Source organism: Opisthocomus hoazin, chromosome 11 (genome assembly GCF_030867145.1).
Source record: "Opisthocomus hoazin isolate bOpiHoa1 chromosome 11, bOpiHoa1.hap1, whole genome shotgun sequence".
Lineage (NCBI taxonomy): Eukaryota > Metazoa > Chordata > Aves > Opisthocomiformes > Opisthocomidae > Opisthocomus > Opisthocomus hoazin.
This window is the reverse complement of record NC_134424.1, coordinates 4,710,625-4,736,682: the sequence shown is the minus strand read 5'-3', so window position 1 is coordinate 4,736,682 and position 26,058 is coordinate 4,710,625. Positions and strand designations below refer to the sequence as shown.

General features: G+C 42.6%; 1 protein-coding gene across 1 annotated transcript; it reads left to right on the top strand.

Moving 5' to 3' along the window:
• The first annotated feature begins 165 nt into the window (after positions 1 to 165).
• Positions 166 to 24,492, top strand: GXYLT2 (glucoside xylosyltransferase 2). Its single transcript, XM_075432706.1, has 7 exons — positions 166 to 368; positions 7,381 to 7,570; positions 7,762 to 7,893; positions 14,594 to 14,845; positions 15,873 to 15,996; positions 19,209 to 19,381; positions 20,126 to 24,492. Exons 1-7 carry the CDS (start codon positions 181 to 183, stop codon positions 20,306 to 20,308), a joined length of 1,242 nt encoding a protein of 413 aa, XP_075288821.1. The 5' UTR covers positions 166 to 180; the 3' UTR covers positions 20,309 to 24,492.
• Positions 24,493 to 26,058: the final 1,566 nt, after the last annotated feature.

The window sequence follows — 26,058 nt, the reverse complement described above, 5'->3', positions numbered from 1 at the left end:
CTGGGCCCCGCAGCGGGGGCGGCTACTCCAGAGAGTACGGTAGGGCGCGCCCCGCCCCCGGCTGCCGGAGGCCGGGCTCGGCGGCCACGTCCCCGCGGCGGAGCGGGCCGGGCCGCGCCGGGCGGCGGGCGATGGCGGCGCTGGGGCGGGCGGCGCGGCGCTCGCCCTGATCTCGGCGCCATGCGGCCGCCGTGCAAGGCGGCGGCGGCGCTGCTGTGCCTGGGCAGCCTGCTGCTGCTCTATCTGCTGGCGGGCCGCGCCCCCCCGCGCCCGCCGCCCTCCGCGCCGCCCGCCCGCCGCCAGCCGCGCCTCGGCCGCAGCCCGCCGCGGAGGGGCCCCGCCGCCGCCGCCGAGCTCGCCGGCGCCAGGTAACGGCCCCGCCGGGCCCCGCTCCCTGCCCGCGGGGGGGAGACCGCCGGCGCCCTCCCGCCCCGCGCGTCCCCGCTGCTGCGGCCGCTCGCCGGCGGCCCCGCGCCGCCCGGTCCTCCGCGCGCTTCCCCTCCCCGGGTCCTCCCGGACCTCTCCGCGGGTGTTCAGCTGCGGAGCTGCTTGGTTTTGATCTGTCGATGAACTTAGCAGAACTTTCAAGAAGAGTTTGACACCGTGGCGTGCGGCGTTCCCGCCCTCAGCGCCGGGCGGGCAGAGCGTTTGCTAAGAAACTGTCACCGCTGCGGGCAGAGTGCGGGCGGAGGGCGGGTTGCCCCTTCGCATTCCGACTGGGTTATGGTCAGCTCGCCCTCATATAGCTAATTAGCTTGGTATGTCTTTGTCTCGTTGGTTCGTGGTTTCACGGAAAGGCCGTCGCTGGTTTTTGAGCTCTTGCTCCTTAACTTGTTAAAGCGGTTGGTGTCTGACACGCGTTGGTACCCTGCCCAATGCAAGAGGTGTTCGCTGCGGCTGAGGATGGGGCACGGGCAGAATTCAAATACGTGTATTAAAGCGGGATTATTTCCACTAGCAACTGTACCTCCTGAAGTCGTTTTTCTTTAAGGCATATCTCTGCGATTGTCATGGAAATCAAGAAGAACACTGGAGGAGGGAGCCCAGAAAGCATGAAACTGCTACAGAGTGTAAACAACTGGCCCATTTCAATGAGCTGCTCAGTGAGCCTCGTCATGTTCCACAGTTTGACATTATCTAACTCTTCTATTATTTATTGACTTTGCAAGCACTTTTTACAAAGCCTGCAACACAACAACAAAAAAAGAGAGAAATGCTGTTATTTAAACCTTGCCTTCAGTTTGTTTTTGGTTTTTCGGTGGGGGTTGGTTGTTGAGTTTTTTCCCCCTCACCTCTGCTGGCAGGGCATGATCCCGCACCACTGGCATGAGCAGGGGCTTCTGTAACTGAGAAGCACAATTCTGTGGGTCCAGTTCTGCCCCTTGCTGGAAGAGTCTGTATTCTGTTAGTTACTACAAAATGATATTTATTTAAGTGAGGGTACCCATAAAAAAGAATTCTTTTGGGGGGATGGGTGACGTAGTGTGGTCCGAGACGAGGAGATGCCTGCCTTCTCGGAAAGGCGGAAATGTCTGCCAACGCGTGCCGTTCTGGAGCAGATCACATCCACGCTAGCACAGTGAAGGCATCAGGTGGAGGGATCTGCTTGGCTTAAGCTTGATCCCAGATTCGCTGAAAGCAGTATGAGGCTGTTTCCAGGGGGCTTGGATTTGGAGTGGAAAAAACAGACAATGCTTTAACTAGTTACTGACTTCAGGAGTGAGTATTCCCATTGATTTAACAGGCTTTGCTTATACATGTGCTTATAGTAAAGCGCATCTGATGTCACATGCTGAATCAGGGTCATTACTGCCTATTCATTCCTAGAATATAAATCATTGTTATTTCAGTTACTTCTTATGAGCAAAGGAAGATTTTTTTTTTTAATTTGGTGTGAGAGGTCTTATAGGACCTAACTGATTCCTTTGGGATAATGAAAAAATCTGATTATGACTGTGTGAGGTCTTGTGAACTGATCATGGTGTCTGTGTTTATATGTAGACTGCGTGATTGATTCAAATAACCTTAGTGAAGTTTTGCCTGTGTGAATGTAAGAAGCTGTTTTAATTCAGTTTTGCCAAGTTGATTTGTGTAGTTGTGTCAGAAGAATGCAGGTTTTGGTCTGAACTCAGAAATAATCAAAGGTATTACCTAGGATGTGCGTTCGCTTTGTTGGAATCAGTCATGTTCCAAGGTGAATTGTAGTTTAATTGGGATTTTGTAATACCGCTTTCTGTAGTCACATGATAATAATAGAAGACATTAGTTTCTAAGTTTTAAGAATTGCAGGTTTCTTCTAAAGTACGTAGTCATACATGATAAAAGCTTAACTATGTCCCGTATCAGTAGCTGGCTGGTACCTAGCAAAGGTTACTGACCACGTTCATGTGTCCTGCTTTGGTCGCTAGATAATTTTGGCGAATCTAGATGAGCATTGCATTTAGGTTTCTGGTTAGCTTTGAAAACTGATTTTGGTGGTGGTTTTACTGATTCTTTCTCTTGGAAGTAGCAAGTCCTATGCTTTCAGTAAGATTTTTTTCATACGAAGAATTATAAGCGTGCCAAACCAACGTGTGCAAAGCATCAAAAAGCAAAAGGGTTATTTTACATTTGAAGGGCAGATGTGACCACAGTTTCTATTAAACCAGCGTGGCAAGGCTTGGGAAGTGAACCTCTGCCAGCACATTTAGTTCCCTGGAAGTAACTTTTCCAAAGCAAAACATCTCTTACATGGCAACCTGTCAAGATCCTCTCTCTTTCTTTGCAGCCTGCGTGCACACACATGCAAGTTTGGCTTGAGTTTGGTAGCCTACAATGGCATGCTGAAGGCCCAAATACCTCATACTTGGCCAACAAAGAACCCACTTGATAAAAGAAGAAGATATAAACATCCATTCTGGTTTTGAGTGTTTTTCTCCCCTTTCTCTGAGCAGTAGAAGGAGGCTTAAACATCAACAATTTTTTGATTGTCAGCAGCTACAGTCGGTTTCGTGTGACTGCACAAAAGTGAGAAAACTTCATTTCAGACGTTTAGAGCCTTTCTATTTTATATTTTTAAGTGTGTGAGAGAATGTGTTTTGTATAATGGAGCCACTGTTGGGACATTGACTCAGTGTTGACTGTCAGGAAAGGAGCCCGTTCAGTGAATCACCAGTTTTGATACATTGCCTAAATCTAACCTTGTTTATGCTGCAAGAGTAAATGAGATCATAATGCAAAGAAGGTTTCAAAAACTAACAACTATATTGCATTTTGTAAGAATCTGCATGCATTATCTGTCTCTCAGGAATAAATTTGAAGGCTTGAATAGATTAGCAGACTCTGTAATGAGATGGGAATGCATTATTTTGAATGGATCTGGATTGATTTAGACAGGTTTTGGGTTAATTATGTTTGAGACACTTCAGCTGTGACTAATAAGAAAATTGGATGTAATCTAAACTTTGAGACCTAGAAATACACACTGTTGTGCTTGAGCACTCAGGCTTCTTCTGCGATGTCAGTACCCATGCCTGTCAGAAAAAAATGCATGCGGTAAATAAAATACCGTTGGGCAACTGGATAGGAGTTGGTCTGTACTGTTGGAAGGCCTTTGGTATGAACCTATTATCGTGCTATGTCTTATCAAGTCAGTCTTCAGCTGTTTCCTAGGGAGGTATTCTGTGCGTATTTTGTGATGTTTTCTGTAGTGCTTAGTCTTAGGCAACGGTGCTTCATTTTAAAGCCATACAATAATAGAATAGGAGAAGAGGAGGAAAGGGAGAGCAGAAAGCAATTTTCTCTGAACGGATGGGTGAAACGGGGAACAGAGCAAAGAGCTTGACATGGTGTTGTATTAGTTAGATTTATACTGTATCGACAAGCTACATTTATCTACTGAAATTAGAAGAGAGATATCAAGGCAACAAAGACCTTGTGTATACAGTTTCTTCATTTGTTCTTGTCAAACATTAAGCTTTAAGGCCCTGGTCTCTATAGTTTTAGATGCGTTTAAACACTGAATTTAGGTCATAAAATCCAGTTATAGACTCTATCCATAACCGATCAGTTGGACTGTAAATGAGTGAATGCACATATAAATGTTAGGAAGAACAGGCCTGTAATAATAATTGTAGTACTCTGGATCTATCTGCTTTTTAACGTGCTCAGAAGTCTCTTGAGGTGGGTAACTATTACTACAGTGACAGCTGTTCCCATTTGACAGGTAGGACAACTAACGCATAACGAATTAATGACTCGCCCAGAGCTTTGCAGCTGGCTTAGTGAAATAGAGCCAAAACTGGTGCTCCCTTACCCTTCGACCGCTACCTGAGTACTTTTCTATGTCAGAAGCCTGTGAATGTCTGAGGTTGATAGCCTAGCAATATATACTTTCTTACTTGCCAGCTGTTTTTATTCTATGTAACAAATTTTATCCTTAGTACAATTTATTGCAGTATTAATGTACTTTATCCTTTAAAACAAAATATGTCTCTTTCATCTATTCCATTTGTTGTATTGTCTAGGAACATCTGTGCAGGTAGCGTTTCAGAAAACACTTAGCTTCCCAGTGTGTTTGCGTCAGCCACTGGTAACTGCATGATAAACAAACATTAACCATCGGAGGAGATATACCGTATGGAATCAGGATTTGGTGAAACCGCAGCTTAATGAAGGCCTTTCACGAAGCAGTAAGTCTGTTGGAATGGGAAGGCTCCCGGTGCCCAGCCTGACCTAACCCTGGTGGAAACAAAGTAGCTGCTCCGCTGGGATTAGCCAAGTTCTGACCTCCAATTTCTCTCCTGACAGTACATGGTGGAGGCCTTCGGGTCTTCCAGAGGGGATCCGGATAAGGCGGCGTAGCCATTTATTCCGTGTGAGGCAGAAGCAGCCTAGATGCTGTTGGTCAAACTGGAACCGTTTTGGTTTGAAGACGTTGGCTGTCTCCTGCAGGTCTTTAAGGAAGATCCTTTCATCCAGATGTTGTTTCTCCCTGTCCCTTCGCTTCCTCCCGGCGCTGTGTGTATGTGCATCTATAAACAGAGGAGAGAAGGGGAGTTGTGATGTTCTTTGCTTTAATCTGCTTGTTTGCCTTCCTAGCAGTTTGACTTTGCCTTTACGCCTGCCTCTTCTCAGACTTGTGGATAACAACCGTGATTTTGTAAAGGCTAAGCTAAAACTGCAGTTAAATGCCTCCTGCTATGGCCCTCTTTTATCTCCCTTTCCAGCACACCTTTGTTCTCACAGTTCTCTTGGTTTCCTTAAGTACGTATAAAAAAGATGTGAAATGTTGTGTCCCAACACTCTGCTGTACCTCGTTGCTACTTTTCTCGCTGTTGCCCTCAGTGTCCCGGGCTACTATGGAGGTAGTTCGAATACTACCTTGTGCTCCTTTTCTTGGGGATTTTTATTCCTACTTAGGCCATTGCAGTCTCCTGAACCCCTTCAGCCCAGGCCTTCATGACTCCTAATTACTCTTCTCCAAGGCTCAGCTTTCTCCTCCACTCTCAGGGGTGGGGAGGGTTGGCAGGCGGGATGTCTTTTGTTCATCTGTAGCTCCCAAAGGCTGACATTCTGCTTTCATCAAGGGTTGCCTCTGCCGAGTCTGTTCGTTGGAAGCGCTTGTCTGCATATACTGGATTTTTCATTGCAAAAATAGCTGCATAACGGAGAGTTCGCTGTGGCTAAAATTTGCAAAGAAAAGCTTAGTGCTTTGGTGTTGGGTTTTGAAATGTGGCAATAAAAGCTGAGAGTTTAGTCCCTCTCCCAGTGAATTCCATTGCCACAAGCTGTATCAAAGCAGTTCTCATCCTGCATATGGCTTGATTTAGAGACTCAATTAAGAGGAAACATTAAAGAGATAGGGAGAAGGGGGGGAAAAGAGGATCTGTGTGAGCAGCTAATTATTCACTTCAATAATTCAGTGGTTTTTACACTAATAGGTTGGAAAGTAAATACCACTTCACATAGATGTAGTGTTCCATTATTTATACACTGATGAAATTGGGGTTTAATTAAGACTAAAGCCCGAGACTTTAAACCCTTAATGAAACATGTTGCTTTGTATAGTCAGTGAAGTACCACTGGCTGGTATCCCTTAACACAGAAGTGGGTTACTCTGTAGTATAGAGCGCTGCTGTTACACAAAGCAGCATTTTAATGTCTGGGAAAAGATAATGACAGTTTTATTAACTGTCATTTTTCTCTTTATTTAGAACTTTTGTTTCTAGTATTAACTTTACTCATTAATTGTATGCATGTAATTGCGTGTGCTGAGAAGAGGCAGGGATTGATGTCCTCTGTTCAGTGATATGTCAAGAACTGGTAGTGATCTATGATTAGCCTTTTGAACTCTCCTATAATGATTAGGATGCCTGTGATTTAGACGCTTTGTCAGCACACATCCATCTAATGGAGTATAAATGCAGTCCATGTTGGAATGTGGATACAGTGTGGTGGAAGCATCCGTGGAGGATGTGATTTTACCTCCATACTGATGGGGAGGGAGGGACACACAAAACCTAAAGGCCATATTTTCAAAGTGCCTTCAACTCCTCATAAGAACCCTGAACCCGAGTAGCTTCAGTGTGCCATTTACATGCAGATTCCCCTGTAGTCTAGCTGAAATTTATTTAAAGCCCCACAGATGGGTGCTAAGTGAAAAACCCATAGTTTGGCCCTTGACTCCTTGTGGAATATCGTCCGATTCATCTGGGATATGTGAATGTGTGTGTTTCTGCTAAAATAGCGATTTTTAAAATCTCAGGGATTCCATCGGGGGAAATGGAGAGCAGTCCTTTGAAACATGCCAGTACCTTCAGGCCAGGATTAAGGCATGCATTTTTAACAGCAAAATTAATTAACTGTTAGAATAATTTACATATGGATGGAGTGGATTTTTTTAAGGAATAGATGTCTTCTTCCAGTCTAGCCAGAAGTTACGGGCCTGGTAATGAAGTTATTAGATGTAGTAGTAATCCACATTGTGTTAGAAAGTTGGCTAAGTAGAAATAAGTCCATTCTGGCTTCATAACCTGTAAGTTGGGAAAAAAAGCGCGCTATCATTTGCACAGAGCAAGTTGTTGTCTGGTTTGAGGTGCTATTGGATTAGTTTCATCTGTGTATGTAGTGCAGTGATTTATGCAAATCCAGAAGTGTAGGAATAACCAAAAAATTTCTGAAAATAGCATATTTCTCTGTGTTGTGATCTGAACTCTCTTGATTAGTACTGTTGACAAAATTGGCATGCCACTTGCATCTTCTGTGGATAGCTAATCAGAAAAAAAGCCTCCTGATCCCCTACATAAGGAAGGGGAAGAGGAAAACCCTGATACCTATTAGTGTGGAGTTCTCTTCGTGTTTAGCTCAATATTTTTTATATGCCTATTTATGATTTTTCAGGAAGCCTGGAGAACAGAAACATTCAAAAGAGCTTTCATCTTTGCAATGCATGCATCTGGCAGTTGTGGCATGTGGGGACCGGCTGGAAGAGACACTAATCATGCTGAAATCAGCAGTTCTCTTTAGTAACAGGAGGCTCTGTTTTCATATTTTTGCTGAGGATTCCCTTAAGCCTGAATTTGAGAAGAAGGTGAGTTTCTTTGTCATTTGGTAAATAAATAAGTTACTTATAAGCTGTACATCTCTGAGCAAAATTATGTTGAAATCAACAAGTAGCCCTTTTTTACTGTATGTGGTTTATAAATTCCTTATTCGTGCATATTTTTTCTCAAAAAAGCTACATAACATGTAGGGTCTAATTCCTCCCCCCATGTCTTTCAGTTAAAGGAATGGCCTTCCTCATATACAAAGAAGTTTGAATACAACATTTACCCAATAACCTTCTCGGTAGGAAATGCTCAGGAATGGAAAAAGTTATTCAAACCATGTGCTGCCCAGCGCCTTTTTCTTCCGGTAAGGCACCTGGATTTCTGAGTAGGTCGCTTCAGGAAAAGGTCAATTCCACAGAAAGGAAGCTTTGCTGGTGTAATATTAAAACCATTTTCAGGCTGAAACATCTGCTTAAAGATATTTGAATCCGTGCTTTAGTCACTTAAAAAAACAAAACAGAAATCCAGCTTCTCTTTTTCTTCTTCTAACAAAGAATGTGTGTTTCTTATTTGTCACTAGCTCCATTAGCCTCTCAGGCTCTTAAGACTCGGTGCGAGAGCTCTTTCAGGGCAGATGCTTTCAGGGTAGATGCTGCATGCCTTCCATAAATAACATTCTTTTCAGCGTGGAGTCATCATATTCTTTTTACCCACTATCTCCATTTCCATATGTTAGCCCTTAGACTGACGCTTTCAGCAATCCCTTTTCTTTGAGTTTTATGTCTTTTTCCAAGAGTGTCAGATTTGCCCATAGGGTAACAATTCCAGTGTGCTCAAAGTCAGGTTTCGTGCAAGAGCCCTGTGTATTCTGGGATCTTCAGGTTCGCTGAAAATTTGTATTCTTTACTGTATAATACTTGCAGTGTCATAAACTTGGAAAATATTTAAGGTTGCTGGAGAGAAAGAAGACATCGATTACAATTTTGCATATGCAGAAATAGCAGAAATTGAAAGAACTTTTGCATAAGGTGGTTTCTGTGGAATTGAGAACATCAGTCAAAAATATCTTGTGCGTTGCTGTTGGTTGACGTGACTCCAGTAAAGTGACATGCTGTTCACATGATCCAGATTTCTTCATTGCTGTCTTAGGAGAAATGGGGGGGGGGGCACAAAGAAATCCTTACTGTCTCAGATGGAAACAATCAGGAGACAGCTGCACGTCCAGATACGTAGACTATGAATACATACGTGAGAAAATATGTGCTGTCAGCAGTTCTGTTTATCTGCCATTTCGGGGCAGACTATCAAATGCACAAAGGCCAGATGGGCTGAAAGTAACTCCAGCTTCAGCAGGGATCCTCTCTTCCCTGAGTAAATATTTCTATCACCTTTAAAATAATCCCTAAGCGTTAGCTTGTTCAATCCAGATTGTTTGTAAGGATGTGCTCAGATGGGGCTGTTTTCACTAGGTAAATGCAATTCTTTCTTCTTCCTATTTCTGTGGTATTTTTTGTCATTTTGGTAGACTCTTGTCGCAGAAATGGTTTCACTTTTATTTGTTGTCACCCTTCTGATGACAGAAGAGGGTTGCATATTCATGCTGATTCCTTTAGGCTGGGCAGTGCTTTTTTGGTTCCTTTTTTGTCACTCTCATGTTGCTGAAGTTTTCCAGTAACTTCTTGTAAGGAATATTAGCGTGTTGTCTTAGCAAGACTAGGAGGCAGCCTGAACTGTAAAAGTTTATTCCTCTTGGGGCAATTGTGAAATGTTGTGTGTGGTCAGGCTGAGGTTTATGGGTTTGAATAGGAAGGGTGCTCCAAGAGTAGCTGCAGCTGACACTGAGTTGATAGGGAAATAGTAAAGACAGTAAGTTGTAATAGCTGCGATGGCAAGCGTCCAGCTGGACTTTTGGTACTCAAGTTCGCAGGCTGACAGAACCTTGGGCTGTTTCTAGGTAATTTCAGCCACCGTTATTTTTATCGGTGCTTGATAACTAGGTTCTGATGCGCATTGTGAATGAGACAGCACTGTGGAAATCCAGTCTGCACACAGCAGGAACGGAGGGTTTCTAGTGTTACTGTTTAGAGAACTATTTTGACTTGTATTTTAAATAAATACCAGCAGGATATCAGCATCCCTTTTTTCTTATCCTTCCCTGTCCTAAGCATTTTCTCCTGCAGCGACATAAAATGTGATTGGATTTAGGGAGGCCCCCAGGAGAGTAGTAGTTGAGTTTATCAGCTGTTTAGCTCTCAGTTGTGCAAATTGTCTCGCTTCTGATAATGCTAAGCCCGAGTAGAATGCGAGTCTTTGATTCACAAGTGCCTCTCCTGCCAAAGAAATCTCTCTTCTGCAGCAGCAGCAGGCATGTGAAAGTGGACAGGAGAGTGTGAGGAATGTGTTAAGGGAAAATTGAATCTTTCAGTGGTTTTACTCACTGGTAAAACTAGAGCTCTGGAATGTGATCCTGCAGCTTGTAGTAATGAACTGTTTTGTCCTGGGTAGCAGGTTGATGTATGCATTCCCAACTTGTTGAATCTACTCGGGTTGCTAAAATACTAAGGACGATCATACAGCATCCTGCATTTTGTGGAAGCATTCTGTGACATCTTATCACATTTGCTACTTACACGCAAGGAAAGTGGACTGAGCGTCCGTGTAATCTCACAAGTCTAAACCTCTTGCTGCAGTCTACTGCAATAAAACCATCAATGGGATTTGCAAAGGCAGAATAAGGAAGATGTGGATCTTAACACGAGCACAAAATGAAACTTTAAAAATAAACTGGGAAGTTGATGCTCTCAGCAATCACCTGAATCTCTTTTGTAATACTAACATGGATGTTAAGACACCAGGTGAAAAACTGTGTCCTGGTCTCACGAATGTTGCATACCACAGAGCTGGCTGGCAGCTGTCTCTGTATTGCTGTTCTGGAGCTTCCAAATGCTTAAGGGATTTTTGGATGATTTTAGTTCTAATAGTAACTAACATTTAGAACCCTTCTCAAAACACTTAATCTACTTAAGAGCTTTTAAGGTAGATTAGCAGTATCCCTGTATTATGGCTGTCCTCTTGAATACGCTGAAGTATCCAACCCAGTGGATCAGTGGCAGCACTGGGGATAGATGCCAGAACCTTATCTAGACAAAAAGTCTCCATTTCTGTTGTAACTTGAGTTAATTGCTTACCACAATAAAGTTTAGTAACTCAACTTAGTGGTACTGCTACATTAGCATCAAGATTTGTGGTTTGTCCCTAATTTTGGATAAAGCTCTGATAAACTGCAAACCATTAGGTAGCACAGCACCACAATACACCAATATGTGTTTACACAGTAGTGTGTTAATTACTTGCCAACCTTGCTAACGCAGGGAGAGTCTATGGAGACAGAAGTTGTGAAATCACATTACAGATAATTGAGTATTTAAGTGTCAGGCTAAATATAGCCAGTTCTGTGCAGAACTTTGACAGGTTTACTGAGAATACATAGCTGCAAAAGGATCACACTTCTTTTAAGCTGTGAGTGCCTGTAGACGAGCACAGTCAAGCCATATTCCTGACCATTCGTTTCAGAAATCACAGTCTGTCAGGTCTGTCTACATGGTTTGTGCTAGCAAGCGTGAACTCAGACTGCCAGACGCGGTCTCGTGTTGCATGCTGCAGGTCAGATGCGTGTCATTTTTCACCTGCACTCATGTCCCTCTGGTTACCCCTCCAGGCCCAAGCTGTCCAGCGTCTGGTTCAGGCAGAGCAAGCTGGAGCCAGGTCTCGTGTACTGCCGTGGTGCCTTGTGGTGCTCAGCTGCTTTTGACACTGAAAATCAGCAGAGTCAAAAATACACTGGCTCCTATTGTAGGCTTTTGCATGAGTAAAAGCTAAATACTGCTTTAAGGGCTGTGTAAAGCCCAAAATATTTTTTTGAAAACTCTGTTTAGTGTGCGAACAGAGCTACCTGAAAGCTATGGGACACTGGGAATGCTGGAGTTGTTTAAATGTTGATCCCTAGCGTAACTCAATTGAAATCCTGGGAGCTATGCAAGGAGCTCTTACAGCCGCAGTTTCTGAAATTAAATTCCCCTACCCATGGCGAAGTTAAATGCACAGCCAGAAGGGGGAGTGGTCAATTCAAACTGATATATGTAGGTTCTAAAAGAACTCTGAACACTTCACACGTGAAAGAGAAAAGTGTGAAGGGCTTAAAGCAAGTACCATAGCTTTTCTTTTAGCCTGTTAGGTGTCACTGCACGGCAACACCTCAGACAGAGGAGAGGGAAGAAGCTTTTGACAAACGAGAAAGGAGAGCGTGTGAATCCTGAGTGGAGGGATACAAGGTGGGAAGCATGGGGTCGAATGCTGGTAGGCACCTGCTTCACAAAGAACTGAAAAACCTGCTTGAATCCATTTGTATATGGGAAAGTTATTACAGTCCATTGACTTCCACAGAATTAAATCTATGTGTATGTTTAAGGTTGCTGAAAGAACAGTTTGCTGCTGGAGGAAGCAGTGCCCAGGCTGTCACCTAAGCTTGAGAGCAGTGTCTATATGCACCCATTAAACTTCCCCCTTAACCCACTGCTGGAAAATGCCTGAACTTGTCTGTCTACCAGGGCACCCTTAGAAAAAATCTTACAGTGTGCTATGGATCCCTCAGGCAAAGTCCAATAACTTCTACTCTGTTTGTATTCATGTGTTGTCTCCTATCTCAGACTAAACTTTGGGGTGATTTTTTTTTTTTAATATTTTAATTTTAGATGACTTCATATAGTAGGTTGCTATGAATTAGGGTTTCTAGGTGCTACAGAATAACATACAATATCCAGGATACCCTTAAGCTGAAAACCCATTTCTTTTCAACTGTCTGTCTTCTATTGATTTGCTCTTCAAGTAGCTCTTTCTTTTTTTTAACTTATTTTGTGTTGATTTTTTTTTTAGTATTGGACTCCAGGATACTTAATGTTTGCAAATATTTACCTCTGAGCTCTTAATGTGTTATTGAACTGTTTGTGTCACTTATTTATTGATATCTTCATGTGCTGTTCTGTATTTTTTTGTGGAAAAATCGTGTATTGCTATAACATTCCATCCAGCAAAGTGATCTGGATTGTGATGGAGTTTCTTGCAAGCATAACTTTTGTTTAAAATGTAGAGACACTTGCCCTCTTCTGCTTGTCCTGCTGTGTCAGAAGAACATGTAGTTATCGTGTCAGAAATACAGGTCAGGGATTTGTTAAACTTGGCTAAATGTCGGCCTGAATCCAAAAGTGTTCAGTCAGGTGGAAAATCTCATTTAAGTCCCTACTCGCAGATTTGGCATCTTAGTGGATGCCTGTTGAGCATGCTTAAAGGTAAGTTTTTCTCCCCACTTGTTCAAAATCTTTGTGTTGTTCACTCTTTCACAGATAATCTTTAGTGCCAATACACTTGTATAATTCAATTTCTTTAGTACAATTTAAGTTACCTGCAAATAGGAGAGTTTGTCTCTTTAGTAGTTAGTAGTAATTAGTATCATTGTAATTGGATGATAGAGTGATTGTTCTGTTCCATGGCACAGTGAAAATCAATAGCGTTTTGGATTTGCTTTTCAAAGAAGAAGAGAAAAACAGGGCTTTTGGGTGAGACCAAAGTAAGAAAATTTCAGTTCTTCAGGAATTTTTGGACAGTTTTAGCAAATAATGAAAAAGAGCAACAAAAATGCAGTTGGAACCGGTGGTCAACTTTAGCTAATGATATTTATTACCTAACAAACAACCCCACAAACAGCTGGTGCAAACCTTGCGGGAGTTCTCTTGGACTGCTGAAGCACTATGTAGTTTGTCCCACTGAAGTCAGTGAATGAGCGTGTAAGGATTTGGATAGCCACAAGGGGGAACTTGGTCAACAAGAACAGATTCAATATCCTGCCTCTGATTTACAGTTGACACCCGTCGACTAACTTTACTGTGGTTATTCCCGATACAGAGTCCGATAACAGGGATCAGAATCTGACCTGTTCAGTTTTAATACGGCGTTTCTACTTACCAAGCAAATTTTGTTCTTCAGGAGGATGCGTGTAAATTTTTGCGATTGATAGGGTTTTCTTAATTAATGTGAAACATTTGTATATATTAATACTGAATGTAAATCTCCTAGGAGCACAAAGTTGTAATAGGAGGAACAGTCATTGGAAAGGCCTAAGGAAACATGATACCAGATGGAGATGAAAAGTTCTCTGTTATACTAGCTTACCCTTTCTATCTGTGGAGGAAGGTATATGTTTCATCAAGGTATGTGCTAGCCAATCCAACTGCAGGATCAGGATCCAAACTAACTTTTGTGGCAGATTGTGAATCACAGAATCACAAAATAGTAGGGGTTGGAAGGGACCTCTGTGGGTCATCTAGTCCAACCCCCCTGCCGAAGTAGGGTCACCTACAGCAGGCTGCACAGGACCTTGTCTAGGCGGGTCTTGAATATCTCCAGAGAAGGAGACTCCACAACCTCCCTGGGCAGCCTGTTCCAGTGCTCCGTCACCCTCAGAGGGAAGAAGTTCTTCACACAGAGTAGCAGATTCCTAAGATACTATATAGTACATCATTTTCAGTAGTAATCCTTTCAGAATTGTTGCTATACAGCGTTTTCTACAAATGGCTAATTGTTTTTTGTACAATAGCATGGACACATCTTTAAAAGAACTAAGAAAGCTATGTAAATATGTATTCTATGCATTTAATTTCTGAACTGATAGTAAATAGGCCTTGCAGGGTTTTTTTGAGAGCTAAGTGGATGACTTTCATATGAAGGTTAGAATCCAACCTCTGTGGTCGGCTAGCTGTTTTGCTGTGCAGTTTTAATAAAACAAAACAAAACAAAAACCCAAACAAAAAACCCCAAAACAAACAACAACCAGCAAGCCAATAATCTGATAACTGTTGTTCCTGTGTGTAATTACATTTAGCTGATAAGTCAATAACATCTTTCAAATTATCAGTTTAAAATAAAAGTACCTTTTGCCATTAATCTTCCTTTATGTTGTCTGTTTGGTTTCTTTTTCACCTTTTCCTCTCCTCACTGTGCAAACCCAAAAGGTCATTTTAAAGGATGTGGATTCTCTCCTTTATGTGGACACTGATGTTCTCTTCCTGAGGCCCATCGATGACATCTGGCACATCCTGAAAGAGTTCAACTCAACACAGCTAGCGGCTATGGCCCCAGAACACGAAATACCAAAGATTGGCTGGTATAGTCGATTCGCCCGTCACCCCTATTATGGGACAACTGGAGTCAATTCGGGAGTGATGCTAATGAATTTAACACGGATACGCAACACTCAGTTCAAGGTGAGAAGAGTTACAGCTGTTGCAGAAATTAATGATTTATGTGTTTTTCACATCTTGTAAAACTTGGTATAAAATGATGTAAAATTTGTAAAATAAAGAATCTGAAAAATATAGCATATACAGTTTAAAAGCAATTGCAGTGAAAATGATTATTAAAACAAGTGAAACTTCCTCAAGAGGCTGGAGCACTGAGAACTTGCAGATGAAGCAGTCTGTTTGGAGTAGTAAAAATGGCTTCTTCAAGATCTCATTTTCCCTTGAAAGATACATGAAAGAATAAACTCAAGGATCTTCAGTGCACTCACTGTACTGTTTTTAAAATTGGGAAGCTTGATATAAATATCTGGAGAAATTGGTAATTTTTTGTGTCTGCTGTAAACAGAATTTTGTGTCCTGCTGCAGATCAAGTGACTCCATGAATTTTGATATAAATGAGATGGAAACATTTTTTCTGACATTTGACATCTCCGCTCTTTTGTGAAAAGCCTGATTTGTAAAAGTTTGTTTCATTGAGCACATATTCTCTAACCTCTTGAAAAACGTTATTTGCCCAGAGTAGTTCTGTTCCTTAGTCATGGCCGGGGGTTTCCTATACCCTTACAGGAGCAGCTTGAGTGAAAAAAGCCCTTGCTCTTGACATCCTGTTTCCCAGGGAAGATAATTTTTAGTCTGTATTTTTCCTCGCTTTTATAACTCAGTTTTCACCTTGTCCCTGCATTTTTGCTTTTTTCCACCTTGCCACTTTTTCTCCCTGCTGTTGTTCGGAACAGGAGGATGGTGACTCGCAGGAGCGGACATCACAGCTACTCGGGAGACACCGCCTTCCTGTCTAGATAAACAAGAGCAGAGTCAGCTCTGCTGTGCCGACCCTATCCAGGTCTAACATTTCCTGGCAGTTCTTCATTTGCCATCTGGGTATCTGACATGGCGTAGCAGGCTTACAGACATGCAGGTGCCACACTCTGAGTCGTGTCTCACGTCACTGTTCACGGTATTAACCCATTGCGTCTGTTTTTCTGCCCTGCAGAACAGCTTGATACCGAGTGGTTTGACTTGGGAGGAAATGTTATATCCGTTATACCAAAAGTACAAAAATTACATTACATGGGGAGACCAGGATTTACTAAATATAATTTTTTACTTTAACCCGGGTAAGTAATGATTCATGGAGTCATAATTATCTGTGTTAAGAAACTTTCTTGAACATTTTTTTTTGAAGTGCTATTTGTTATTTATAATATGCATAGTGTACTCTGGCATGAATTAATGTGTAAATGCACCTAGGACTTACAACCTATGAAAATACTTCCAAAAGTGGTGCAGGTGGTAGGGCTTGGACTTGTTTCGATTGAATATATAAATTTGTTTTCTGGAGATTCTGAGAAAATAAGGAGGTGTAACATGAATGATCAAATGCAGGAATGAAGTTCAAGTTGTATGTGTGCTTAAGAGCGTCTCTGGACCAGAGCCTAGCTCAACAAATGTTTTTGTTTCAGATGTTTATCTGAATGTGAAATTGGCAAGCTTTCTCCAAAGCTATGCTCTGGTGTTCTGAAATTCAGATGAATTCTGATATTTATGCAAATGAGTAACAAAACTAATATAAACAGAAGAAGGACACAGCCATTGAAATATCTCCTCTGGAACTGTTGTGCTCCCTACTCTCACTCCTTCACTAAAAGTTACTTTTTGAGAAAGATGCTTCCAGCCTCTCAGCTGAATGATCCAGCCTCAGCAGGCACCAGGACAGTGACATCTATATTCTGCTGCTTAGATTTGTGGATTTTCTACTCTTCTGTATTCTGCTCTCTCTGGGACTATGGAGAGCTGTGGAGGACTTCAGATCTGGCAAACCCTTGTTCTTTGAGAACAGATGGCAAAACCCACCTGTCCTAGTGTGGACCAGCGTGACCACTAAGTATGTACTTGTCAGCCCAGCAAAACAGCGTGTCTGATTCGTGCCTGTCCCTCTTCCACAGTGCCTCCATCAACAACTCGTGACGCTTTTTGGTTTGTCCTTCTTTTCCTCTTGGAGTCGTACTCATGCGAGTGTGTATATCCAAGGAACTGGCAAGTCCAGGCATCTTCATTTTAAAAGGGTGTGCTTTTTCCACAAGTGCTGAGACAGCTTCTGGAAATTAAGCCTCTTTTAGGTATTTCGCAGTGATCACACAGAAACAACTTCAGGCACTTCCAAAACCAATAACATCTGAGAAGTTCAAGGATCTCAAAACTGTTGCATAGTACGTGGTTCCCAAAGAAGCTGAGAACCTTACTTGGTGCTCCTGAATATGCTGAGTATACATTCTTATTTGCTTTTCCTTGTTTCCTGTGTGACCTTGTATTCCCTCAAGTGATGTAAAGAACAGAATAAGTTTGGATTTATCTTTATTTATTCTGTTCCCTTTTCTTTTTCTCTAAGGAGTCATAGGGTAGGTAATTGGATATACCCAAATCCAAGCAAATAAAGGGAGAGAGCAAAAGCAAAGCAATAAGCTAACATCTGTTTACTGCAGACAGATGTCAAACATCAGTGTCCCTGGTACACCACGTATTGCCCTCAATCCTAGGGAAAAAATAAAGTGGAAGAAATCTTCATTATGAAATCAGAAATTAATTTCCAAAAAGAAATTAATGTTATGGGAATAGGGTCTCCTGGAGGAGGAAAAAGGTGAAGCCAGATTAGTTCTCAAGTCACACTCAAGTTGCTAACTTGAGCATGGAGGAAAAAACAAAGATTGCAAAAATATTTTAATTTTGTATGAGAGCATTCTCTATCAAATCCACATGTTGAGACTCTTTTCTGCACCATAGTCTGTCTTGTAACTGGTAAATAATTTTTTGTGGATTACGTAACATCAGACTGCACAAGAAAAGAAAACAAAAGAACCGAATACAATTAAAACAGAGAACTAGACTTTCCCGAGGTTTTAGACTGCTGGAATGTTGAGGCTGTCCTGAGAAGGAACCAGTCAAGACGGCTGCAGGTGGCTTTTCATAGGTGCAGTGCATTGGCTTAAAAACACCCGGGACCGTGTTACCTGAGGCCTGAGGAGATGCACCCTGTTTCCCGACTCCGAAGGCTGTTCTGGTGTTTGGCGGATCTGAAGGCTCGCAGAGCAGCTGGAATTTGAGTCCAGCTGTGACAGCAAAAAATGCACCAAAGCCTCACAGTGAGGAGCAGATCAAGAATACTCAAGTGACGTACGAAAGGCAGTAAGCACTGATGACATCCTCTCCCCGGAGTGACCTGCTGATGAGCTGTTCGTGCAAACATCTGTTCAGGGTTACTGAAAGGATCCCCGTTAGCTGTAACGGGGTTTGGATCGGGCGTTGCTGCTCTGCCTGCCCTTGCAGCAACACTGGGGAGCAATTCTGAGTGTGTGATAACTCGGACCGAACGGAAACTGTTTACAATCTACGCTTTCTGGAGAAGTCTGCTGCTAGAGAGGCCTTAAGGGAAGAAATGTTTCAGAAACTTTTTCTTCTGCTTCTTCAAGAACCGCACAGGACCAGCTGCAGACTTCCTGGGAAGCTGGGAAAGGCCAAGTGAAGAACTCAGTTTTCAGTGCTTCAGACATGACCTGCTGGCATCATGCAGTGATCCTTTGTGTTCGGTTTCTGAAGCAAAAAGGTCACAGGGACTGGCGTGATTTATTATAAGCATATCGCAAATACTGTGGGTGGATAGAGAAAGCTTTAAAAAAAGAAAGAATCAGTAGGAGAAAGGAAGTTATAAGCTGTTTTGAGAAATTAGGCTCATCTTTAAATAACCTAGACCTGTGAAATTAATGACTAATGACTGTCAGAAGGTCTGTGGATAAAATACACTACCTCTTATGCTCTGCTGTATCTCATTATAACAAATTGTCATAGCCTCAATGAAAGCTTCAGCAGCAAGCACTGGATATGCTTTGCAAGTTTTCCCATGCTGTCTCCAGAAGGATTCGGGATTTTGTATAACCCGCAGGGCTGTGTGTGCTTCCCTAATAGTTTCTGTAACTCCGAAACTTCCTGCTAGGGCCGAGGACCCTGGGTAGTGCCACCTGGTGCATACTTCGGGGTTGATTTTGTCACTTTTAGCTTTGTGAAATGCTCTCTTGGCTTATGTTTGCACCCAGTCTTTGTGTTGCCCTCTCTTTCTGGTAGTTCAGGTCTAACAGCGCTGAGATATGTATAGTCATGCCCTGAGGAAAGGAAGCTTCTATGTCTAGCTGCTGCTTGGGATATTTGCAAAAGAAGTAACTGAAATTTGTAAAGCTCCTCAGTCCCAGCTTTTTCACAGAAACATGGTTTAATTTGTTGTAACTCGTCTGATGTGTCTTTTCCCCCTCGCCCCGTCTCCCCTGGCCGACGCTGGCAGAGTGTCTCTATGTGTTCCCATGTCAGTGGAACTACCGGCCTGACCACTGTATGTACGGAAGCAACTGTAAAGGCGCGGAAGAAGAAGGCGTCTCCATTCTGCATGGAAATAGAGGTGTCTACCACGATGACAAACAGCCTACGTTCAAGGCACTCTACGAAGTGATACGTGATGTAAGTCTCCTATCTCGACAGAGGCAGTCCTTTTATTTCAGTGTAGGTTACTGCTTTAACGGGGTCACCCGGGTGGCTGTTCCAGCAGATCAGGCTGAGCATAGCTGTGCTTGATGTATACCCATCAGACACAAAATAACAAAATTGCTTTGGCCTCTCCTGCCTTACTGCATGCATCTGTTTGAGGTGATTTGAATGATCCTCCATAGTATAGTAAATTTCTAATCAAAAAGGCTGATAAATTGCTTTTCTGTAATACTGGAGGTGGGGAAAAAAAATTGTTGGAATGGAGTCCTTCCTGCTGGTACTGCAGCTCTGGTCCATAAATAGCCAGTGAAAACTTGTCCTCCCTGAGCACCTGGTGCCTCTGGGCCCATGGAAGGCAGAAGCTTGCATACAGACACAGGTCCTTATTTCCACTTTGAATATTGTGTGTGTATAACTCCACTCTCTAAAATACCTGTGTCGCTACAGTATCCCTAGGTTAGTAAACCTCCTTTAAATACAGACTCTAGAACAGTTTCTGGGAAGCTGGCTGTTTTGGGTAACATGCCCAGACAAACTTTTCTGCAAGCGAGCCCTCTCAAGCCGACTGGTGGTTAAAGTTGATAGACTTTGATGGCACTCTGGGAAGGTGAGGGACAAGTCATTGCCTACCTATATAAGGTTTTATCTTACAGAAACTTCTGAAATGCCATTTTGTAACTAGTGAAAACTAATAATTCTCTTTTTTCTTTTCTTTAGTTTCCATTTGAAGACAATCTCTTCCAGTCTTTGTACTACCCTCTGCAGTCTAAGTTTCTGGATACAGTGCACACTTTATGTGGGAGAATTCCACAAGTATTTTTGAAGCAAATTGAGAAAACTATGAAGAAGGTGTATGAAAATCGTGTCATCGTCTATTTGGGGGCCAACCACAGATACTAAATGTAGCTATATTTTTACACAGGTTTTCATTCTCGCATCACCATCTCATGAAGAATGTAAATGAACACTATGACCTCTTTTACTGAAATTCAGATTTCAAATATTTTCCTTATCGAATTTCCTAATAACCCCTGAAATTACAAAAACAGAAGAAATCCTAGAAGTCTACCTAAACTGTCGTTTCTTGGACCTTTTGTTCTCTTCCTACATTTATCTTGGTTGCAACGGGGAGAGTTGATGATTCTCATTTTTATTTGATGAGCTTAGTTTGGTTATTTGTGTAAGAACAGTTTTATTCATTGTAACATTTTTGGAAGTTGTGCAAAAGCTTGTACTGATCTCAGGCTTAACACAGAAGTTACGGTATGAGCTGTGTGACATATAGGGACTATAACTCTGAAAATGATAGGGCAAATATTCTCGACTGTAATGAGGATGCTGAATTACAGAAAAGATTACTCTTGTGATAGGATGAGTTAAAATTTACTATAGTAAAGGGAAAGTATTTGCTTCAAATTGCACTTCTGTCTGAAGGTATATTACCTGCTATTCTTCACATGTAGGACCTAAGATTTCCCTTACTTAAAAAGATTAGGGGAATAGAAGTGCCTATTTGCTTTGTATTTTACAGCACTTTTTGTCTAGTGATTGTCATTTTTCCTCTCTGCTCTTCAGTAGTTTTGTGAGGGCTTCTCATGAAGGAATTAGAAGGAAAATAATTACAGCATATATAGGAAAACAGTGCACAAGAAATGGGAAGGGGATGCAGTGGAAGCTGTGGCACCTGCACAGCTGATGGGGAACAGAAAGAGAATACTGTCTTGCGTGGAGTGCGGTCATGTTCTTCCCCTCCAGTCTCTTACATTTTTAAGAATGTATTCCCTAATTTGGTAATGCTAATTACATTAGGCACAGTCCAAGAATAATTGCGAATGAAGAGTACAAAACCAGGTACTGTGGATCTGTTTTCCTCTTTAATTCATCCTCTTTGATTGCAATTTACTGCACAGTAACAATGGTATGCCACTGAGAACCGTTCTGCCCTCCCTGTGCTGGGAGGCTGAGAATGCTGCCTCTGACCCCCTTTCCTGCTTCGCCAGGGGCATAGAAATGTATTTCTGCCTGGCACTTTTGTTCCTGGAAGTCGAGAGTTCTGTGCTAGGATCACGACGAATAGCCTCAAAGTGAAAGAGGATATATGATGGCTTTGATGTTTATTTAAAACACTTCATTTAGTTTAGGTTTTGAAAGTGTTGTGATCATTTTGGGATGTGGACAGACAGGAGCTTATTAAACCTCGCAGTGGCTGAAAGGTGCTTGGGACAAGTCACTGGGGAACGGAAAGTGAGGACACTCTTAAAGAGCAGTGATACAAGAGCAGGCTCCCAGAGGCATTTTCTTCTACCTGTGAGCCCCGAGGGGTGTGTGTAGGTGAGTGCTTGAAGAAAACAGCAGGAAAAATGATCATACTTTTCAAGTCCATTCAGCCAAAAAAAAATTGCCATTGCTTGGAACTGCTCACTTCTTTATCTAACAGGCAAAGCAGGAGAGGAGTGAGGAGGGTGAGATACATGAAGCTCTTCTCTAATGAAAGTAAAACTGATACAGATTGAGTATCTTGTAATGTAGCATACATTTATTAGAGATGAATATCTGGGGCATGTGGATGAGGGAAAGGATGTGTTTCCTAAGTTAAACAGTAGGATTTCTGAAGAATTGTTGTTTTAGGGCTTTCTACCTATCCAGTCAGGACTGATGCACAGTTTCATAAGAAAAGAGTCTTGAAGGGAAAGTCCTTTTAGCTTGCACATTCCTCTCTCCTTGTGCAGCAGCTCGTGAGAGGAGGGATGATGCCTTGCTGGCATCTCGGGCTGCCAGATATACAGCCTGTACACAGGAGGAGGTGCCAGCAAAGTTTTTCCAAACACCAGCGTGTGAAAATGTCTGTGACACCTCCGCAAGCGTGCTGTGTGAATGGCACAGCGTGGCAAACGGCATCACGACAGAGTCATCTGAGTAGCGGAGGTGTTAAGATAGAGGCTTGGAGTAAGGGGCATATGGTCATGGTCCTAGCAATTTCCCTGCTGGTCTGTGCTCGCAGGCATGACAAACAGAAATGTCTGTTGTTTGCGCCTCTGCGTGCGGCAAATTCTGCTCAGCAGCTTGTGCGTGTTTCTGACTCGGATCCGTTATCTTGCAGCCTTTGCCACCTAAGTGTAAATCGACATGCAGAGACAGAGACAGCTCTGCGTCTGTTTTGATTGAAAGCTCGGGACCCAGAAAGGCGTTTAAACTTAAGTGTAGACGTTCCTGTCTCACAACTTGCCCTAGTATTTTCTGTTTTAACTGAAGTTTTAGTTGCCACTGAAAAACAACAGTACATTTCTAGCTACAGAGAGAAGTTTGAAAATGTGACCCAAATGAACCTTGAAGACTTCAGAATCAGAAGACAGTGAAAGGAGAAATTCAGCATGCTGTTTTAAAAAGTTTAAGATAATAAACTTTATGTTCTTAAATATAAAGTTTACTATAAGAAGAATAACCTTTTAGGTAGCAATACTGAGAACTTGTAAAAAATACTGGCTTGCTTTTTGGTCCTGATTTTCAAGTATCGGGGTAAAGCTGACTGTAGGTCAAACGAGGATAGATGAGACGCATGCTGGGCACTCTGGGTTCCTCATTTCTATGGTATCTACAAGCCACAGAAAGTTGCAGAGCAGAACTCTTGTTGCCCAGACAGTTGCAGCTCTGGTGCTAAGCCGCTGAAGTTCAGGAGGCTGTGGTTGCGTAAGCTGTGATTCAGCAGAACCCTGCAGCTGTGGGCACGTTAAAGTGAAGGAATGGAATTCATTACAAAACAAAGGCATTATTGCTTCTAGAAAGATTAGAGATTAAAACAGTGCTTGTTATGTTTACAGGAGGTGCTACGTTATGTTTCGAAAGAACTGCATTATGTTCTCAACAGCTGTTAAAATATATGAAGTATATGCTTTAACATGAAGACTTGTGTTAATGTAGTATCAGCTTGCAGGAGGAGCAGGGGACATTCCCCCCTGCTGTGCTTTTTCTGAGAAAAGAAGCTCTAATTTGATCTCTCCAAAGTGTTTTAAAACAATTATGTAACTTTTTGTTGTTGTTGGTAGAATTATTAATTTATATTTTATTACAGCTTCCAAAACCGTGTTCTATTTTGGTTTTAACAGTAGTTGATTCTAATATTAATCTTATTTAGAAACCAGTTTGAATTCATTTTGTGTTTCATACTTGTGGCTAATTCCTTGTTAATTAGCCTTCATTTATTTTAATAATGGGAAGTGTAAATACTTATATAGACTTAATATCCTCAGTTGCCCTTCCTCTCATATATTTTAGTTCTTTCCAATGGTATAATGTAACCAAAACACCTTTGCTAATGTACCACCTTGAGCAGTGTCATCATAACATAGGGGAGAAACCAAAATAGTTCTCTTTATATGAATAGAAACTCCAGCACACGGAATGGATTGATAACGAAGGAAAAGAATTGCCTTTCACACTGAGAAAGAAACAGTGAGGTACAGCCCAGAGAACGGTGCCCGGGTTATCTGAGCATGAGCAAACGTTTGATGCTCTGGATTTGGCCTGTGTAGTCAGTAGGCTTATACGCAGCGCGTAAAGTTAAGCACGTAACCAAGTCCTTGCTGTATCAGCGTCCAATATTCAGGTTTCAAATTTGCTATATTATACTTGAACTTGCCGAAGATAGATAAATAGGGGCTTTATGTTAAGAGCTGCTGAGCACCTCCTTCTCGCCCAAAGCCATTTACGAAGGTGTCAGGCTACCAGTGTGCATTGCACAACAAAGAGCTGCCGGAGTGGGAAGGGAAGCATTTGGTTGCATCGTTGACATAATGTGAGAGTTTTTCTAGGCTGTTTGCCTGCAGAGCACAAAGTGGGCTTGGATAGCTCCGCTGTCATTTCGCTCACTGGTGGAAACTGGAAACTGCTCTGTGTGTGCGTGCGTGTACACAGCAAGAGCGTGTGTGTAAAGAATTCTGTGCCTTTTCGCTATCATTTAATTGCTTGTGTATTTTTATTTGACAAGTGCACCAATTGTTTATAGCTCCCAAGGAGGCCTAGCAGTGCATTTCTGTGTTGATTAAGATCCTTTGGCTTAGAGTACAAATAAACGAAGTTTTAACCAAGCTCTGTATTTTGGTAGTTTTCCTTTAAATAGAAGATTTTTCTCTGTGTGTGTACTGGGTCTGGTGGGGCTGGAGTTCGCATTAGTGGCGTTCTATTGTACGTATACAGGGTATGTCTGCATTGAGCCACAAAAAATGTTCTGCTTTTACAGTTTTACTGTAGTGAGAATTAGATTGGATATGTTACTGAAAGAGACAAATACATACATTTAACTTTCCTCAAAGCGCTGATGTGTCATGCTGCAGCTCCAGTTGTGATACGGCGACCATAGATCAGAACCTGGTCTCAAAGGAAACTGAAATTTTACCTTTTACTTTTTGCAGTTTCTCCATTATCTTTTGCTGCTTAGGGGATTTGGTCACTTAGCATCATTTCCCTTTTCTTCTTGTCTTTAATTTTATTTTTTTGACATTCTTGTATGGTCACTGCTGTGATGTCCTAGGTTGTGCTGCGGCATCTCAGTGTGACGGCAGTTTGCGAGTTGTCTATTCAGCCAAACCAGTTGTCTGCCTGGTGATGAAATTGTTTTCTCACTTGCTCAGCCGTATGGTATGTTGGGCTCAGTCACGCTCTCTTTGATGTCGAGAACAAAACTCCCACTGATATTCATGAGAAAAGGTGAGGCCAGCTGTAAAACAATAGTACTCTGTGCAGCGCTGCTGCATCCCTGGCCTGGGCAGTCTGTAGCTGTGTGGTGTTTGGTTACACGTTCCATAATCAGACTGCTCGGTGGTGTCCCCATCCAAGGGTTTTTCACTCGCCAGCGTGGCTTCCGGCAGCACCGTTGTGGGGAGAGCACACCGGTTTTCCAAGGTACAGGCGAGGCAGAAGTGAACACGGGCACGGCAGCTGACAGGATGGGCGTTTGCCCGTCGCTGGTGATTCCGAGGAAGGGACCTGAACCACCATTTCCCACATCCCTGTTGCTGTGCTGCTGGATTCCTTACCTCAGTCTGCATCTCGCTGGCTGCAGCTCTCCTGTTTGGAACAAACTTCATTGAAGCCAGGCCTTGGAGCATGGTTCCGTACGGCTGAGGGACCCGGCTGCTGGAGGAGTCTCTTCCTCGCCTGCCCTCCCTGCCATATGCACATCGATGACCACGGCTGTGACTCCAGGAGACATCATGGAGCGCTGCGTCCAAGTGGAGCTCAGCTGCGATCTTACATTCATCCTCAGAAGTGTGATCCTAGTAGAGATAACTTCCAAGCATGTTCTGTGATGTTTAGAGCTGGAAATAAAGCACCACTAACCGAAAAGAATAGGAGACTTTAGTGCTGGGATAAATCTTGACACTACCAGCTTTAACACAAGCTGTTGACCATTTAATTTCAAATAATTCCCTTCCCACTGCTTCAAGAAGAGATTCCTCTCTTAAGGATCGGGTACGTGTAACCATGAAGGAGCCAACTTTCAGAGAATATTTTGCTCCTCTCCAGCAGATATAAAATCAAATCCATATCAATCCATCATATCCATCAAATACGATGCTAATAAATACACCCAAAGTACCCATCCAGAGCTGGGATGGCCCAGGGCCAGGGGCTGTCCCCTCCAGAGGCTGGGA

Excerpts from the sequence above, each read along its gene's own strand:
- GXYLT2 (XM_075432706.1), top strand. The coding sequence starts at position 181 with ATGCGGCCGCCGTGCAAGGCGGCGGCGGCGCTGCTGTGCCTGGGCAGC. Across the intron at positions 7,571-7,761 it reads AGCCTGAATTTGAGAAGAAG|TTAAAGGAATGGCCTTCCTC; the intron begins GTGAGTTTCTTT and ends CATGTCTTTCAG. Across the intron at positions 14,846-15,872 it reads TACGCAACACTCAGTTCAAG|AACAGCTTGATACCGAGTGG; the intron begins GTGAGAAGAGTT and ends TCTGCCCTGCAG.